The sequence below is a fragment of the Martes martes genome, assembly GCF_963455335.1.
Source record: "Martes martes genome assembly, chromosome: 3".
Lineage (NCBI taxonomy): Eukaryota > Metazoa > Chordata > Mammalia > Carnivora > Mustelidae > Martes > Martes martes.
Window position 1 is genome coordinate 36645421 of NC_137890.1, and position 20677 is coordinate 36666097.

A 20677-nucleotide genomic window follows, 5' to 3' on the forward strand; every position below is an offset into this window, starting at 1 on the left:
TCTTCTGGGACATGGTTTTAGTAAAGTGTAATCCAGGACAATTTACTTAAAATCTCCCCGTCTCTGTTAATGTGTGTGGAATCTTGAGAAAAGAACCATTTGGTGGGTTCTGTGGCTTTGTGTCCTGGGCTTTAGTCACTGGTTCATCCCAAGTGCATTCCTGTATGAAGAGTAAGGCAGGAATCCAAGTTTATTTGTTTATTTTTTCCTAAAGGATAACTAATTGTCTTAAAAACCTTTTTATCGGGATGCCTGGGTGGGTCAGTTGGTTGGGCCGCTGCCTTCGGCTCGGGTCATGATCCTGGGGTCCTGGGATCGAGTCCCGCATCCGGCTCCTTGCTCGGCGGGGAGCCTGCTTCCTCCTCTCTCTCTGCCTGCCTCTTTGCCTGCTTGTGTGTACTCTCTCTCTCTGACAAATAAATAAAACCTTAAAAAAAAACAACCTTTTTATTTATTTTTTTAAAGTACTTTATTTATTTATTTGACAGATAGATCACAAGTAGGTAGAGAGGCAGGCAGAGAGAGAGAGGGGGAAGCAGGCTCCCTACCTAGCAGAGAGCCCAATGTGGGGCCCAATCCCAGGACCCTGGGATCATGACCTGAGCTGAAGGCAGAGGCTTTAACCCACTGAGCCACCCAGGAACCCCTTAAAAACCTTTTTAAATAATAAAATGTTTTCCATTGATTAAGACAGATTTTTTATTATATTATAAATATCAAGTGCATTAGGGTTATTTCTGGCTTTCACTTCCAATTCATGAATACAGCTCTTTTCCTTTGTCATAAAGCACTTTTTTAAAAAATCACTAGGTGCACCTGGATGGCTCAGTTGGTTAAGCAACTGCCTTTGGCTCAGGTCATGATCCTTGAGTCCTGGGATTGAGTCCCTCATCAGGATCCCTGCTCAGCGGGGAGTCTGCTGCTCCCTCTGACTTCTCCCCTCTCATCATGCTCTCTCTCTCTTTCAAATAAATAAATAAAATATTTAAAAAGTGTATTTTTAATATTTACATTTGAGTTTGCAGAGTGATGCAAGCAAAAGTTCATAAATACCTTGTACAAATATCATATTGTGATCATAGAAGATAATAATTCACATTTCTGCAAACAAGCCATCTTATTTAAATTAGTATGATTCTTTCTATTGATTCAAATTAACATCTTTCAATAAAGTTTTAATTTTTTTCCTTATCTAAGTCTGGCATCTGTCTTGCTGATTTTTAGATAACTCACTTTTACTGGTGTTATTTTAAATAGGTTCTTTACACAATCTAGGTGAATATAATTTTTTCTAAAGAAATTACACTGATTTTTGCATTTTGCTTATCTGACTTGCCAACTTCTAGAAATACTTAATTTTTTTCTAAGATTTTAATGGTAATAATTTTTAGTCATTAAGGTGATTATTACATAAAATACAAAGAATAAATATTATGTCCCATACTTTTGTTTCTCTTGGTTATGAATAAAACAGTTGGCATCCTTTGGAATTCTTGAACTGATTAGTTTAAATTAAATATAATGCTAGATTTTTGAAATTTATATATCTACCTCAAAATCTAGCATTAAGCTTAATGAAGAATATTTACATTTTTATCTCTATTCATAGCTGTGTATCAGTCTATTACCACTTATAAAAGGTTTATAATTAAAAAAGGGACAAATGAGGATTTTGTTGGTTTATTTGGCACATACGAAATTATTATGATGATTAGGAAATGTTTACAATCCCATCCTTATAAAACATAACAAACTATCTAAAAAGTAATGACCTATTTGCCTTTGAAAAATATTTTCCCTGCAGTGATATCTTTTATATGTGTAAGAATGTTATCCCAAAGCTATATTTTTCATAAGCATCTTGACACATGAAAGTCAATGAAAAGCTTATTCCATGAAAAATTCAAGAAATAAGTGATTCCTTATACTGCTATTTTCTTTAAAGCTTGAAGTTTTATATTGAAATATCCTAAAAAAAAAATTTGCTTCAAAATTTTTCCATTATGCTTCTCCATATTTATTGCTTCCTTAAAAAGAATACATCTAAAAAAAAAAAGAATACATCTGACATAATTTAACCTTTTATGAATGATTTGATGGCATCAAGATCACCGTCAGTGTTGGTGCCAAAGTCTTTAGGCAAAAAAAAAAAATGTGTTTTTTGTTTAATAGCTGTGAATGAGTGTTCTATTTTGGTTAAAACAACATAATTTGTTATGGTTTCTCCCTCACTGTCAGTTTTTGCTGTTTTCAATTGCTCCAGCTCACTTTCATTTGCTGGTTTGTAAAAAATCTTGTGAGTCGGGTAACTGAGCTTACTAATATGGCATTAGAATTACAGTACAAAGGTATTTTGAGAAGACCTGAGGGCCTTTCTGTTGAGTTGAATAAAGGAGCTTTATCTTCTTTCTAGGAGCTTTTTTGTGACATTATTTGTCAGTTCAGAAAACTATTATCATTTTATTCTGTGCTGTGCTCAAGGTATTTGAATTATAGACTTTGGAATAAGTCCTGCTATCAGTCATGCCAAAGTGGAAGGTGCAAATATTAATTCCTGTTGCTCCCAATTTAATCACATATGGTTGTATAATGAACAACTCTAAAGAGACCCAGGTAATATCTTGAGCACTTTTTCTCAGTTTGATATTTTGAGACTGGAGCCTGCTGTTTGTTCTGTCATGAGGAAAATACTTTTGTATTTGCATTATATCTAATACAATGTTATGTTTATTCAATTTGGAAAACAAATACTTAATAAATTTTCTTAAAAATGCAAATTAAAGTATACTTTATGGCTGCTGTAACAAATTACCACAAACAGTAGTTTAAAACAGCCCTCATCTTTTAGCTCATAGTTCTGTAAATCATAAATCTAGGATGGAATGTCTAGATTATATGCTCAAGGTCTCAAAGGCTAAAATCAAAGTATTGGCTAGATTGTGCTCTCACCCAGAGCTGGAGGCCATCTTCCAAGCTCATTCAGACTGCTGACAGAATTTGCTTCCTGTGGTAGAACTGAGGCACTTCTTCCTTGCTGGCTGTCAGGTGAGGGAAACTCTGGTCACTTAGAAGTCACCTGTATTCCTTCCATCGTCAAACCAGCAGCTCAAGTCCTGCTCATGCTTCAAATCTCTTTGACTTCCCTTTCTGCAACTAGCCAGAAAAATATCTCGCATTTTCAAGGGTTCATGTGACCAGGTTATCTTCCTAGATTAAGGTGAACCATGACAGCATAACAATCCAATGGAGTGATTTCTTTTCACATTCCCAGGTTCTGGGAAATAGGTCATTCAATCTCCGGAAAGGGCATTTATAAAACTCTGCCTTCAGCATATATTAAGTGCAATTAACTTGTCCTATAACCAGGCTAAGTGGTAAAAAGGTGTGTTTATCAGAGTGGGTTCTAGAGCCATGTTAATATTGTGGATCCACTAGTTATTATCTGAGACACACTGAGCACTTTAATAAAGCTTTTGCTGATTCATCTTTTCTCTAAATTTGGCATAATAATAATAATACCTATGTCATCAGTTTTTAATAAAAATTAAATGTACTTCTCATATGGTTTCACTTACTTGTGGAGCATAAGGAATAACACGGAGGACATTAGGAGAAGGAAAGGAAAAGTGAATTGGGGTAAATCAGAGGGGGAAATGAACCTTGAGAGACTGTGGACTCCAAGAAACAAACTGAGGGTTTTGGAGCAGGGGGGATGGGTGAACCTGGTGGTGGGTATTAAGAAGGGCATGTATTGCATGGAGTACACGGTGTGGTGCATAAACAATGAATCTTGGAACACTGAAAAAATAAAATTAAATTAAAAAAATTAAATGTACTAATACATATAAATCTCTTAGAGCATAAGAAGTACTCACTAAATACTATCTTAATGTTACTATCTTATTTTTAAGTCTACTCAAAACCCTTTACTCAATATTGACTTAACAACCATATTTCAATAAGACATGCATAATATGTTAAGTAATCCTGAATAATATGTGTCATGATTTCCCTTGATGTTATGACTATTTTTTTACAGAAAATGATATTTCAGTAGTTATTTCAAATAAAGCAACATCAAAACTTTATATTATTTTAAAAGCCCAGGCACCTTGTCCTTACCTAATACAGAGTATATGTTAAGTAAATTATAAAGTATCTAAAAATATACAGAAATATATGTAGTTTAATACCATAAATAAAGTCTCAAAAATAGCTGCCATTTTATTTCATATTATTCGATATGCCAAGAATGAGATTTATCTTTGAATTACGCAACTTCTTTTAGTTAGGAAATTTTACGAATTGCTTTATATTCTACTGAGTTATACTACACATTTTAGCTAACACTAATTAGCTGACTTTAAGCAGACCATTCTACATTAAATAGGAATAGTCTGCATTAACTCAGATTATATATGGGTGAGCCCAATGTAACCGTAAGAATCAATGTCTGAGATGCAATGTTGCTGGCTTTGAAGATGGAAGAAAAGGTCATAAGGAATACGGATAACCTGTGGAAGACAAGAGAGGAAATTCACATCTTTCCTAAAGCCCCTACGAACTCCTTGATTTTAGCACAGTAGGACCTATTTTTAACTTCTGACCTCCAGAGCTGTAAGATAATAAACAAGTACATTTTTTTAACCTACTAAGTTTGAGGTAATTTTTCATAGCAACCATAGGAAATTAAAACAGTCTAATTTGAAAAATGAAGACAATGATATATTCTACTTCTGTTGTAACAACTTTAGGATAAAATGAGTAGGTTACCTTTGAAGACTCAGTTAGAGGGAAAACACTATAAAACTAAAAAATTCTGCCATATGTTGGGATTTAAGTTGTATCTAGCTTGTTTGGATACGATTTTGAAACTCAGATCAAATATTCACTTCCCCTTTGAATAACAACACTTTTGGTTGCTTAGAAGCCATTAATTTCACAAATTACCAACTATTTCCTCTTAGAAAGATAAATAGACCTCACACTTTCTGCAAAGATTTTGACCAAGGTTTGGGACATTATGAAAAGTGCAGTTGTACAAATACATACATTCTTGCCTACCTATACCTCCAAAATATGGGTCTCACGGAACTGGTTTCATTAGGATTAGGTTATACTATTTCTTCTACTATCACTTGTCAAGATTAGTCATAAGAGAGAGGTACTTCCATATAACTTAATTTTTAGTTAGGCATTCATGAAATCCCAATGCTATCAAGCCTTGAGAATTCAGATGACTTTGAAATTATTCAACAAATTAGTTCACCTTGGAATTTTGATTTATTCATCATTGAATAAAATATTAAATATAAAATATAGTAAATACACTTAAGCATAAAATAAGCACACTTATTTAAATAATTTTTCTTATGTAACTAAATAGTATAAATACCTTTTATGAACATTATAATTTATTTTTATTCCAATAATAATAATTTTATAATTCTTCATATTTAATTATTTGGAAATTAGCTCATTTTTAATAACATTAAAAAACAGATTTAATGCATCTAACCTAATATCTATATTATTACTTCTTTGTTACTTTGAATAAAAATGGAGTATATATTGTGTCATTTTTACTTCAATTAACAAAACTTCTCCTACTATGCTGTTCATATTTGTTTAGTTCTGTGCTGGTTACTCTCTAAACAGTAAATGAGTCCCCTTGATGAATGCTTTCCCTAGTTTGTAAACTTTTATTACATTACAAGTAAAAGAGATCCTTAGTGAGTAAGTGAAAGTATACATATGTTGACTCCCTTTGTAAGGATATCTAATCATTGAAATAAAACTTTGGTGAACATAAATCTGAACATTAAGACCAAACACTGAACAGCATGATTAATGTTTGTTGGCTATATCTTGTCATATAAACATTTGTGAATTTGTTTAAGGCAGACATTTTTAATTGAAATGTGTAAATGAATCCGTGAAAACATATCTAATCAGCAATTTAACTTATTTCTTCTTTCAATTTCTATATTGCTATCAGATTTATTTCATTTGCCAAATTTATGTATAAAAAACTTTTATGAAAGATAAGCTATTTTATTTAGAGATTATAACATGATTGATAAGGATAGAAAATCATTGTATGCCTCTAACTTCTGTTAAGCTATTCCCCAGATGCAAAAAGAAGACTTTAAAAAGCAAAGCTGACATTTGTTTACATAACTTCAAATTGACTTTTAAATGTTTTCTTATTTTGGGGCACCTGGGTGGCTCATTCAGTTAAGCATCTGCCTATATGGCTCAGCTCATGATCTCAGTGTCCTGGGATCAAGCCACACACTGGGTGTTCCTGCTCAGTAGGGAACCTCCTTCACCCTCTCCCATGGCCCCTCCCCCTGCTTGTGCATGCTCTCTCTCAAATAAATAAATAAAATCTTTAAAATAAAATAAAACAAAAGGTTTTGTTATTTTAAGTCATAAAGTAAATTTTAAAAGAAACAAAGAATTTATTCATTTATCTTTACTTTCGGAAATTATACAGGAATTATATAGAAATTATACTAAGATTTTTTTTTTTAATTGCAAACAGTGGTAGAAAGAATTTGTAAAATCTACTGACAGAACTGTGGCATGACCAACAATTATTATATTGAATCAATAGTTTACCATGAGACCATTATGTAATTCAAACAAATTATAGATGTGTCTATTTTGATCATTAGTGCCTGCCAAGAAGAGAAAATAATGTAAATTACTATTTCTTTTGGTTTTCTGCCACATTTTCTCTAAGAAAAATAATTGTGACAAGAATGTTTTCACATCTTAATTTGTACAATTGCCTTGGGCAGGTTATATGGTGAATTAGTAGTAAATGGTGACTATTTGATTTTTATGTTTTATCAGGAGCTACAACCATAGAGAAATATGACCTCAGAACAAATTTGTGGATCCAGGCAGGGATGATGAACGGCAGGAGATTGCAGTTTGGTGTGGCTGTTATTGATGAAAAACTCTTTGTAATTGGAGGTCGAGATGGCTTAAAGACTTTGAACACTGTTGAATGTTACAATCCCAAAACCAAGACCTGGACTGTCTTACCACCAATGTCAACACATAGACATGGTCTAGGTAAGATCTCTTACTTTATTGATATCATTTTTAGAACATTTATTGATAGTGAAAATGTATGTTCAAATATAGTATTACCATCATCAATTATCATTAACTTTAGGTAAATCATGGGCTTATTTGAAGCATTTTTAAGTTCATGACATTTTCCTGTGTTGATCAGTGTGTGTTAAACTATAGAGAAAGATGTTGAAGATACCAAAATAAGTAAACCTCAAGCTATCCTCAAAGTTTTCACAATCTGACATTCATACACTATGTAAAGTTCAATAAGAAAAAAAAAAAAAAAAAAAAAGAGGTAGAACTATCAAGGAGAGGCAAAAGTAATGAAGCCCAGAGGTAGAAATAGTTAATGTGCATTGAGAAAAAGTTAAAATTGAGATAGCTCACTCCCATATTGCTGGATAGACAAGCCTAACCATACTTTTGCACGTAATTAATTCCACCTTGAAAACTCAATTGGAGAAAGTTTTAGAGAAAGGGTAACATCTCATTTGGCACCAACGGTCAATAATATAGGATTCAACTGATTTATAGTATGGAGTAACCTGACGATGGGGAGAACTATATTGGGATTCAGAAGATCTGGGTGTGCATCTTGAAAATACTGTATTGACATGATTTGAGGGCAGCACTTAAACTATGAGCCCTCAGTTTCCTGATTTGCCATGAATTCAAAGTTATTAAATAGATAAAAATCTAGTGATGATAATGAATATGAAATCACTGTGTAAATTGTAAAGTCCTATACATATTTTTGAAAAAGAGGAATGTAATAATGACTAACAGTTTCTGAATTTGTATTTTGTATCATGGGGATTATAAAGAGAAGGGAAAATTGCTTTTTTGAAGACCTGAAATATGTCAGGTTGTCAAATAAGTGTCTATCGTATATTTGGAATATGCACATTAGAGAAAATTGAAAATCCACTGATTTAGACATTCATTGGCAAGGAAAATTATAGATCATTTAAAAAAACACATACTAATGATAGTTCAACTTTGAGGTCTTCAGCGCCGCATTTCCCATTCTTTTCTACTCTACCATCGATCTATGCAAAATTTTAAAATAAAAAATAAGTAAAAGAGCTCTGACGTAAAGCAACTTACCTTTCTGATCTTCTGGCTTACTTCCCTTTTCTTCACATGAGTCATTATTAAATTAAGGAATAGTAATAGTTGTGAGAGACCATTTCAAGTTTTAAAATTCTGTGCTTTAAATTAAAACCATATAATTTATTTAAACCACATGGAACCCAATCATAATATGGAAAATGTGAACAGGCATATGGTTCTTTCCAGGTAATATTCATGAGTATGAAAGTTTTCTGATATGATTTTTTTTCAAATATATTGGAGGATATTTGTTTTCATATCCATGTGAAAGCTGTATGTGTTGTTTTTATTATCTCGCTATCTAATTATCTATTTCTATTGGAGTGAAATACTGAAAATAAGCACTCTGGATTGGAATTTTTGGAATTTAAGGTCTTCTCCCTTTTTGTTTTAGACAATTCAATTCTTTTATACTAAGGAATATTGAAGTTCAATTATGCAGGTTATTTGCATGCCAAGAGAACATATCTCAAAATGTTTCACCAAGAACACATCTTATGTGGTGTTAATTTCAAGTATTTAAAGAGTATAAGATGATGGTTTGCCTCAAAATACTATCATACAGATTCTGGTCTTTTTGGTATCAAGGCGGGGCAAAGTAGTAACCTTGGATATTGTTTTTTAGTTTGTCTTATTGGCTAAAGAGTTTGTTGTAAAGGTCCATGTGGAAGTAAGGCTGTATAGCAAATCATATGAATTTAATAACTATCACAAATGTCTGAAATGTAATGCAGCATTTCTCATAAGTTTTAGAGACCCCAAAAGCAACTGTAGTCAGTATTTTCATGCCTCAGCCTCTCTTGTTTTGTATTTTTTGTTCTGTTTCACTTCCATTATCAAGTGGATCACCTCTCTTCCATATCTCATGCCACTGGTTTCCTCTCTGTTTTACTTCCAAGTGATTATTTCTTCCTGTCAGTTTTTAAAAAATTCTCTACAATACTCTTCAAGATCTGACCTTGTTGAGTTAGTGATAGACATCATGTCTGGACACAATTCTCATCTCAATGTGCCTCATAGATTGCTAGCAATGCCCAGTACACAGAAAACTACCTTCAACTTGGATGCCAATCCAAAATCCAATCAGTTGAAGCCAGATTGATAGCAACACAAGACACATGTGTTCTCTGATGAAGCTGAATGTTTTCTTTAAGATCAATCACATTCCTTATTATCAGTTGAATCTCAGGAAGTTCATCATTCTGTGTCATACTCAAATGCAGTGAAACTCCTTGGCCTAAGATTTCTATTCCTTCAATATAACACATCAAGCTTTGATTTAGCTTTTTTCTTCCAAGGACTACCATTACACTGATATTGGTATTTCTTATTTAATCCATCATATCTTTCAAGTTTAATTTTATATGTTTCCCTGTATCCCTTCCCGATGGCCAATTTTACCATCTAGTGCTCTAAATTGTTCTTAATCTGTGTGCATCATGGTACTTCTCCCATGTATTGATGTCTTGATCTTTATTAACTTTGTTTTTTACATATTCATTATTCCTATTTGATAATTCACTATAATTGCTTTCTTCTCCATGACATTAATATCCTTCCTTATCTCTGTGAGGCTATTTATTATGCCTATTTCAAATTTCTATCTGCCACTTTAGTTAAATTTTTATTTATATGTGATCATCTTCCTTCTCTAAGCTCTCTCTCTTCTTACTCTTCTCTTTCTCCTGTTGGTCCTTTGTCTCCTCCTTCTGTTTCTCCTCTTCTCCCTTTTCCTCTTCTTCTTCTTCCTCATATCTATTTTTTTCTTCCACCTTTTCTTTGTCCTTCTCTTCAAATTCTATTTAATAGTAGTTGAACCCACTGAAATATGTAATATTTAACTCTTTTCAACTGTAATTTTTAAGTCATATGGATATATCAGATACTTTGGCTAAGGCATATGCCATTCTTTGTGTCTTCCTGAAACATTCAGGAGTGGATGGGGGAATTATGCCAGGGTGTGGAGCCCTGAGCCTGCAAACTGACTCTGCTCAACCTATCTGCTGTTATTCCTATCACATAACCCTCTGGGACACATCTATTACTTTCATTTGCACACAAATATCCTTGAGCCTTTCTTCATCTGTGATGCCCTACCTATAGGATTGGGAGCATGGATAGGAAGAGAAAATTCTGAAGCAGCAAGAGCTGTTAACAGTTCCTCCTCTAAGCTGGGCTCTGATGACATCCTGACATCATCCAGCCAATTATTTCAAGCTCTTCATAGGTGCTACTCTATCACTGCCATGCAGTGTATAAGATGCAGTAGCTCTTCTTTTAGCTACATCGAAAGAGCACAGATCAAATTTTCCCTCCAAGATATTCTCCCAGAGTAGGCCATGAATTTTTGTCTCACTAGTAAGTCACAACTGTTGTTCTGTTTCTCTAATTATTTTTTACAGTCCTGAGGTCTGGTTTTCAAAAACACACCGTAACTCTCACTTTCATGCAATCCCCAGGATTGGGTCTGAGTGTAGGTCAACATCCTTCTGTGCTAGTTTTTTTTATTTGTTCAGAAGAAATTAGAATGTCCCATCTTATTTGCTGTAGAGTTAATCAGTACCTATTCTGTGGTATACAGTGAAATTACAAATTTGACTATGTAATCCCATATTAAACTTTCAAGTGACTAGAAGTTATAGACTAAAGTAAAATTTGAAAAATATATATAAAATAAAAATTCAAGACTTTTGACCTATATAGCTTTTTTCTTCCCTTGATTTATATAGGAAAAACAAAACTTGCATTATTTTTTGAGAACATGAGTTCTTTGGTTGCTAAAGATGATTACATGACCAAAAAAGTTTCATAGCTATCAATAAATGAAGAAATCTCCTTCTGCCGAATAAAATAGCATAGAAAAATTACATGCATATCAAGTCTGGATGTCAAGGGAGCAATGCTTCTGCCTAGAGAATTAAACTAATTAAGACCACAGATCTCTCAATACGCTAAGAGGTTTTATTTTGACATTTATGTCTTTGAAGCACATAATTCTAGATATCATGCTTTTTCTCCACCACATTTTATATTATATAAAACTGAATAAGGGGTACCTGGGTGGCTCAGTCTTTAGATGTCTGCCTTCAGTTCCAGTCATGATCCCAGCGTACTGGGATCGAGCCCCACATTGGGTTCCCAGCTCAGCAAGAAGCCTACTTCTCCCTTTCCACTCCCCCTGCTTATATTCCTCCCTCTCTTGCTGTGTCTCTCTCTGTCAAATAAATAAATGAAATCTTAAAAAAAAAAAAAACCCTGAGTAAAACATTACTGTAATATGTTGTTTGCAATTATGTCTTTTCAGGAGAAATTGATAAAGAGTAAGAGCTACGGTTTTTTATGGATTTTCTATATGCTAGGCACCACGTTGTATATTAAATATATGGTAGAAGTTGCTTTAGTTGTTTTTGTTTTTAGTTAATTTTGTTGTCAATTGAGGCAAAATTCACACACCATAAAGATAAGCTTTATTTTATTTTTATTGAAAGATTTTATTTATTTGACAGGAAGAGAGAGAGGAAGAGAGGAAGATCAAGGGGAAAGGCAGAGGGAGAAGCTAGCTCCCGCTGAGCAGGGAGCCAAATGCTCCATCCCAAGCCCCTGGGATCACAATCTGAGCTGAAGGCAGCCATTTAACTGACTGAGCCATCCACGTGCCCCTAAAGTTAAGTTTTAGAGTATAGAATTGAGTGCTTTTGAGTACATTCATAGTTGTGCAGCTATCACCCTATCCAATCCCAAAATATTTGTGTTATTGTAAAAAGAAACTCTCCACCCAATAGCACTTGTTCTTCATTGTCCCATCCTTCTAGACTTTAGCAATAATTAATCTACTTTTTGTCTCTATGGATTTGCCTATTCTGGGCATTTCATATAAATGAACTCATACAATTTGTTGCCTTTTGTTTATGGCTACTTTTATACCGACTGCACAGTTTCAAGGTTCATCCATGTTGTAGTATGTATCAATTCTTCATTCATTTTATGGTTGAATAATATTTCATTGTTAGAATGTACTACATACATTATGTTTATATATCTTAAACAAAAAAAAAATTGGATGGTTTCCACTTTTGGACTATTATGAATAAAATAAAACTGCTGTGACCATTCATGCATGGATTTTTTCTATACTGTGTATTTTCACTTCTCTTAGGTCTATATATAGGAGTAGAACTGTTGAGTCATACAACAACTTTTAGGGGAAGTGCCAATTGGCTTTCAGAATGGTGGTGCCATTTTCTATTCCCTCATGAGGGTGCAAATTTCTCCACATCCTTGCTAGCGCTTATTATCCTTTCCTTTTATATTGTAATTATTCTAGTATATATGAAGTGGTATTTCACTGTGGTTTTATATGCATTTCTCTAGTGAATAATTTTGAGACTCTTTTTATGTGCTTATTGCCATTTATTTCTTTGGAGAAATCTCTATTCAAATATTTTGTCCATTTTTTGTTTGAATTATTTTTTTATGGTTGAGTTTAAGTCATTCTTTATCTATTCTGAACATATCCTCTGTCAGGTATAGGGTTTTCAGATATTTTCTCCTATCCTATACATTCTATTCTGCCTTAATAGTGTCCTTTGAAGCATAAAATTACTAACTTGGTGAAATCCAACTTAATTTTTTTTTCTTTTATTTCTAATGTTTTTGGTGACATATCCAAGAAACTATTTTCAAATCTATGGTCATGAAAATTTATGCTAATGTTTTCTTTTAGAAGTATTGTGTTTGGGGGACATCTGGGTGGCTCAGTGGGTTAAGCCTTTGCCTTCGCCTCAGGTCATGATCTCAGGGTCCTGGGATGGAGCCCCGTATCGGGCTCTCTGCTCAGCAGAGAGTCTGCTTCCCCCTCTCCCTCTGCCTGCCACTCTGCCTACTTGTGATCTCTCTCTCTCTCTCTCTGTCAGATAAATATATAAAATCTTAAAAAAAAAAAAAAACTCAAGTATTGTGTTTTTAATACTTACATGTAGGAATGTAATTCATTTTTTGTTTTGGTAAATGAAGTATAGAAGCAGTTTGACTTCACTCTTTTGCATGTTGTCCCAGAACCATTTGTTAGAAATAGTATAAAACGCAAACTTTCCTTCCCACTGAATTGTCTTTTTTTAAATTTAATTTTATGGGACGCCTGGGTGGCTCAGTTGGTTAAGTGGCTGCCTTCGGCTCAGGTCATGATCCCAGCATCCTGGGATCAAGTCCCACATCGGGCTCCTTGCTCCACGGGGAGTCTGCTTCTCCCTCTGCCACTCTGTCTGCCTGTGCTCACTCTCTCTCTCTCTCTGACAAGTAAATAAATAAAATCTTTAAAAAAAAACAAAAACTGTTAAAATTTAATTTTATATTTATTTATGTTTTTAATTTAAGTAAAATTAACATACAATGTTATATTAGTTTCAGGTGTACAATATAGTGATTCAACAATTCCATACATTACTCAGTGCTCATCATGATAAGTATACTCTTAATCCCCTTCATCTATTTCCCCCATCCCCTTACCCATCTCCCCTCTGGCAACCACCAGTTTGTTCTCTATATATAAGAGATTGTTTTTTTGTTTGTCTCTTTTTTTCTTTGTTCATTCATTTCATCTCTTAAATTCCACAAATGAATGAAATAATACAGTATTTGTCTAAAGGAAACCATCTATAAGACAAAACAAAAAGACAATTAAGTGGGGTGAAGATATTTGCAAATGATATATCCAATAAGGGTTAATATCCAAAATATATAAAGAACACATACAACTCAACACCAAAACCCAAAATAATCCAATTTGAAAATGGGCAGAAGACATGAACAGACATTTCTCGGAAGAAGACACACAGAGGGCTAACAGACATAGAAAAAGATGCTCAACACCACTCATCATCAGGGAAATGCAAATCAAACCACAATGAGATATCACCTCACACCTGCCAGGAGGGCTATTATCAACCACACAAGAAACAACAGGTGTTGGTCAGGATGTGGAGAAAAAGGAACCCTCATGCACTGTTGGTGGGAGTGCAAAGTATTAGAGCCACTCTGGAAAACAGTATGGTGGTTCCTCAAATAATTAAAAATAGAATTACCATATGACCCATTGAATTGTCTTGGTACCCTTGTCAAAAATCAATTGACCTTAAATGTGAGGATTTATTTAAAGAACCTCAAATCTATTCCATTGATCTCTACTTCTGTCCTTATGCCAGTGCCACACTGTCTTTATTGCTGCCGCTTTCTAGTGGTTGAAATTTTGAGAGTGGGTAGTATGAGACCTCTGACTTTGTTGTTCTTTTTTTAAGTTTTTTTGGCTATTTGGATTCTCTTGCTTTTCATACAGATTTTAGGATCAGTTTCTCAGGTAAGGGATTCAGATACTGATTGCATTAAATCTGTAGATCAGTTTGTAAGCATTGCCACCTTAACAATAGTAAGTTTTCCAATCAATGGACATTGGATATCATCCTGTTTATTTAAGTCTATTTGTACTTTTTGCTAAATTTATTACTAAATAGCTTATTATTTTTGATGTTATTATAAGTGCAATTGTTTTCCTATGTTCATTTTCAAATATTTCATTGCTAGTATATGGGCACAATTTACACTTGCACATTGAACATGTATCTTGAAACCTCTCTGAACATTTTTATTAGTATTATTCTTATGAGCTTCTTAGAATTTTATATATATATATTATACAACATATATAATATATGCATTATACATGTATCATCTAATAATATCTAATATATATATGATTATATATATATATAATCATGTTATTTGCAAAGAAAAATACTTTTACTTCCTTTTTAAAAATCATATGGTCCTTTAAAAATTTTTTTTAAATTTCTTTTCAGTGTTCCAGAACTCATTTTTATGCATCACACTCAGCGCTCCATGCAATATGTGCCCTCCTTAATATCCACCACCAGGCTCACCCAACCTCCCACCCCCCACCCCTCTAAAACCCTCAGATTGTTTTTCAGAGTCCACAGTCTCTCATGGTTCATCTCCCCCTCCAATTTCCCCCAACACCCTTCTCCTCAATTTCCCCATGTCCTCTGTGTTATTTCTTATGCTCCACAAATAAGTGAAACAATATGATAATTGACTCTCTCTGCTTGACTTATTTCACTCAACAAAATATCTTCCAGTCCCAACCATGTTGATACAAAAGTTGGGCATTCATCCTTTCTGATAGAAGCATAATACTCCATAGTACATATGGACCACATCTTCCTTATCTGTTCATCCGTTGAAGGGCATCTTGGTTCTTTCCACAGTTTGGCGACTGTGGCCACTGCTGTTATGAACATTGGGTACAGATGGCCCTTCTTTTCATTACATCTGTATCTTTGGGGTAAACACCAAGTAGTGCAATTGCAGGGTCATAGGGAAGCTCTATTTTTAATTTCTTAAGGAATCTCCACACTATTTTCCAAAGTGGCTGCACCAACTTGCATTCCCACCAACAGTGTAAGAGGGTTCCCCTTTCTCCCTATTGGCTATAGATGGAATCTCCCGCACAATATTGATAAGAAATAGCAAGAGGAGAAATTTTTGCCTTGTTCTTAAACTAAGGGGATAAGGTTTCAGTCATTCACCATTAAACATGATGTTATCCATTATTTGTGTGTGTGTGTGTGTGTGTGTGTGTGTGTATGCTCTTTATCAGGTTAAGAAAAGTCCCTTATATTCCTAGTCAGTTGAATGTTTTATCATAAAAGATACTGGATTTTGTCAAATGCTTTTCCTGTATCTATTAGAACGACCATGTGATTTCCCCCCCTTTATTCTAATAATACAGTGTATTACACTGATTGATTTTCAGATGTTAATCCACCTTATTTTTTTCAAAAATATCTCATTGGTCCTGGTTTATAATCCTTTTCATATGTTGCTGTATTTACTTTGCTAGTGTTTGGTGAAAGATTTTTCATATATATTCATAAAGAATACTGGTCTGTAGTTTTCTTATGATATCTTTGTCTGACTTGAGCATCAAGGTAATGCTTGTTTCATTAAATGAGTTGGGAAATATTCATTTATCTTCTATTTTATGGAATAGTTTGTGAATGATTACTGTTAGTTCTTGAAACATTTGGTGGAATTCATCAGTAAAACCAAGTTTTTGAATTACAAACCAATCCCTTTACTCTAATGATATGTTCATATTTTCTATTTCTTTTTGAGACAGTCTCTGGTTGGTGGCTTTCTAGGAATTTGTCCATCTCTTTACATTATCTAAATTCTTGACATACAATTCTTTCTAGTATCCTCTCATAATCCATTTTATTTCTGAAAGGTAGGAACTAATGTTCCATATTTCATTTCTAATTTTAGTAATTTGACACTTGGCTCTTCTTCTCTTGTTCAAGCTACTTAAAGATTTGTCAATTGTATTGATATTTTCAAAGAACCAGCTGACATTTTTGTGGGTTTTTTTTAATTGTTCTACTATTCTCTATTTGTTTTCATCCTATTTTTTGTTTATATTTCCTTCTTTCCATTTGCATTTTGTTTGTTCTTTTTTTTTATTTCTTAATGTTAAAAGTAGATTATTGATTTGAGATCCTCCTTAATTTTTTACAGCTACACATTTCCATGCTTTAGGTGCACTCCGTTAAGTTTTGGTGCTTTGCGTCTTTGTTTGCATTCCTCTCAACATATTCTCATTAATTTTTAAAATTTTCTTTCTTTCTTTAAAATTTCTTTGACCCATTGATTATTTAGACTATGTCTAATTTCTACATATTTATTGTTATTGTGATATAAATTACATGTTTATACATTATATATTCATCAACACAGTTTTAAAATTATTGTTGTTGTCTTTTAAATAAGACAGGAGAAAATAAAGTTGTAAACAAAAAATACATTTATATTTTTTAAAAATATTTACCTTACTAGTGGTCTTTCTTCTTCATGTGGATTTGTGTTAGTCTAAAAATGTTTGCATTTTGACCTGAAGGACTCCTTTAGTATTTCCTGTAGGGCAGGTTTGCTGGCAATAAATTCCCTTAATTTGTTAATTTTTTAACCTGGATTTATGATATCATTTATATATAACCTGGATTATGATATCATTTCTCCTTTATTTTTGAAGATTATAAAATTCTTAGCAGTTTTTTTCTTTGAATATGCCATTCCACTATCTTCTGGCCTCCTTGGTATCTGATGAGGATAGTCTTGTTAATTGTAATGAGAATCCCCTGTATGTGATAAGTTGCGACTCTTTTGCTATTTTCAAGATTTGGTGTTTGACCATTTGTGATGTGCCAGGTGTGCATATCTTCGAGTTTATCCTACTTGTGGCCTCTTACACTCAACAATCTATCTCACAGCTTAGTTGAGCTCCTAACAAGGCAGAGTTGTAAACTGCCTATTAAAGTGTTAAAGGAATATGTCCAACATGCACACTGACCCCCAGCAAAAGCAAGTTTTCCTCCTCCTCCCCCATACAAAGACTTTGGCAGAGGTGCCTGAAGAAGACCCTCTCCTAAGATCTAAGACAAAGAGCCCTGGCAAAAAGGTGCCTGGGTTAGGAAAGCAAATATGTGAAGGTACAACCAGCCAAAGGTCTCTACCATTCCTGCTGATGTAACTATGTAGGAATTGTTTTTACATGGGTACAATAAACAGAAATGGATTGATCAGTGAGCAAAAGGAGTCTACTGAAACATAACACTTATCTTAGAAAATGAATTGAAGGTCAAGTGCATGTTCAGGGCTATGCACATGCTCAGGTAAAATCTGGAACCTGGCTAAAACCAAGAGAAACTTCGTAATCAATCCAAGACCAAAATTACATCCTTGTGAAAGTCTGATGAAGCTAAAGATGTTTCCATAAAAGACACTGGATGCCCCAGCTGGCACCTGATTCTAACTATTCTAGATCTGTGAAGTAGCTGAGTCACATTACCCATGAAACTAGATGTTACTGCAATCTTTGCCAATGCAAAAAACAGAACAAAACAAAAGTATTACTTTCCTTCTTTGCTTTTTTCATTTAGTCTTAAAGTCCCTGTCAGGAGCACCTTATTGGTAAAGCTTAGTTTATAGGTACAGGGTTCAGTTTTTCAGAATCAAGAAAAAGAAGTAACTCAATTAGTTGGCACTGATAGTGGAAGACGAGGCCTGCTTCCTATGAATATTTATATGTGTGAATATTCACAAAATAAAAGGGATGTTGGGGCAATGAAGGGAAAAAGGCCAATGTCTACTATTCATTTATTAACTGATTAAATACAGCCACCCTATAATTCAATTATTCTTTTTGCCATTTTAAAGATTAAAAAAATTGTGCACAAAATAATCAGTTTACTTCTTAATATCACATTATCTTACAAAAAAGACTTGTGATTTTAGTTTAAACTTGTTTGACTCCAAAGTCATATTTGTTTTAATACAACATGATGTTACCAATGTAAGTTAAGTGGTAATACATATTTTATTTGTTAGTAATAAATATGTAAATATATTCTATTTACTATATTTTCACTTTCACTTATCAATTAAGATTCACCTATCACCTTATCTATACAAAATAAGACATCTACACAAAAATATGAATTCAGTGTCTGGGTGTTTAACAAGACCGATCAATTGTGAAGATTCCTGTAGGATGATTTGGAGGAATGAGTCAACCAAAATATTTTAGATTTGAAGTACAGATGTATAGATATATATTTAGATATTGATGATAAACAGATAAATAAATAAGTAGGTAGATTAATAATAGATGATGGGTAGATGACAGATGGATGGATGGATAGATGGATAGATAGATAATAATGGATGGATATATTCTGTGCTATTTTAGTATTCATGTGTATTCTTTGAATTATGTTAAGAGTGGAAAAAGGGAAAAATACTGGTAGAATCAATTGTTATTTTCATATCAGTTATTTTGATTCCATTGGAACGATACAGTTTAGAACTAATAAATCAGAAAAAAAAAAAAAAATCTCTGTGTTCTAGCACTTCAGGATTACCCTCTTATAGGGTGGTCTACCATCTAGCCTTCCTAACAGGAAACTCTTGTAGGCACATGTAGGAACTTATTACCTCATTTTTAAGATGTACAAACTATCAAGATTCTTAGGCTATTTTGGAAATAAGAAAAGGGTAAAAATATATGTACATGCAACATTCTCTGAAAAACCAAATATAGTTCAGTTTCCAATAAAAAAGAGCATAAAACATAAAAAGAACACAAATTCATTAGTATCCTCTAATAGAAACTGTAAAATATTAACTCTTGAAACAAATAATTATAAAGAGAGAGAGAAAAAAAAGGAAATATAAGAAATGTGTCTTTAAATTTAAAATGTTCGCTGAAATTAAGTGTAAATAAAACTTATAGAAAAAAAATGAGTCACTGTCCTCTCAAAGTCAATGAGAGGAAATATATTAAAATTATGGGAAAATAGATGAGATAAAAATCAGTAGTTAGAAAGCATAATATTCTACCTCTGGTAGTTTTAAAAGTGTAACAAGAAAATGGAAGAGAAAATAAGAAATCAGGTGAGTGTTTCTCTGAAGACAGCACATGGCCTCAAAAATGAGTAGCTTAGAGTGCAACCAGAAAAATGAGAAAGAGCAAATTCAGTCTATCTGTGTCAAACTTCAGAATATTAAGGATAAAGAGATGATTATAATATCTTCCAAAGAGGGAAAAAGTGAACCTGAGCTAACAAGAATAATCCTGAATGACCAGCAATGAAATAGCAGTGAGACTCCCGAGTCAACTACAAAGGAAGGATAATCAGACTGGATTCAGGCTTTTCAGTATCAATCTTAGATGCTAGATAATAAAGAAAGCATACTTCAAACCCCCGAAGGGCAGAACTTTTCATCTCACTTATGTCAAGTCAAACTATTACTCAGGTATAAAGGGAGGAAAAAAAAATTTCAGATATTACTGTTTCTGCTAATCTCTGTAAGGACCTGAACCTCAAGATCCATTCTCACAGACTTGACATTGGAAAAGGACTGTCTCTAGGAGAATAAATGTTCTAGTGTTAAGATTCAAAGATCTCCTTCACTGTCAGAAAAGGTATGGGATAAATGGTTCTGTATGCAAAGAATTCTCAGCCTCATGGAAGAAAGAGGCCATGAGATGATCTCTTTGTTAAAAGCAAACACAGGACTGTTCCCCAATTGTCAAGATTTGGGCAGTCCTAATGTGTCACTGAATTGCCCTCCTTCTTGTGGCTTCAAGGAAGTCCGCTTCTACTTCTGGCTTGTTATCCCTGACTGGAGGGAAGTTATTAAAGCAATATGAGGATGATCTGCTCCTAACCTGGGACCAGATGGAAGGATGGAGGGAACTGCTTATCTGCATCTAGAAACACTCAGCCTGGAGAACAAAAAAAATCAGGTTTCATAAAATGCATGGGAGAATGTGATGTTAAAAATTAAAATATTAAAGAATATTTTCCAAACAGTATTAAGTATTTGAATGTATTCATAAAGAAAG

General features: G+C 33.5%; 1 protein-coding gene across 2 annotated transcripts in view; it reads left to right on the forward strand.

Moving 5' to 3' along the window:
- Positions 1–20677, forward strand: part of KLHL1 (kelch like family member 1) — a gene marked incomplete at both ends in the record, with an annotated part of 369773 nt that overhangs the window by 267875 nt on the left and 81221 nt on the right. For both annotated transcript variants that reach the window (XM_080797852.1, XM_080797853.1), the window contains one exon: positions 6862–7086. In XM_080797852.1, the coding sequence (XP_080653978.1) occupies positions 6862–7086 (225 nt within the window). The remainder of the gene's footprint in view (positions 1–6861; positions 7087–20677) is intronic.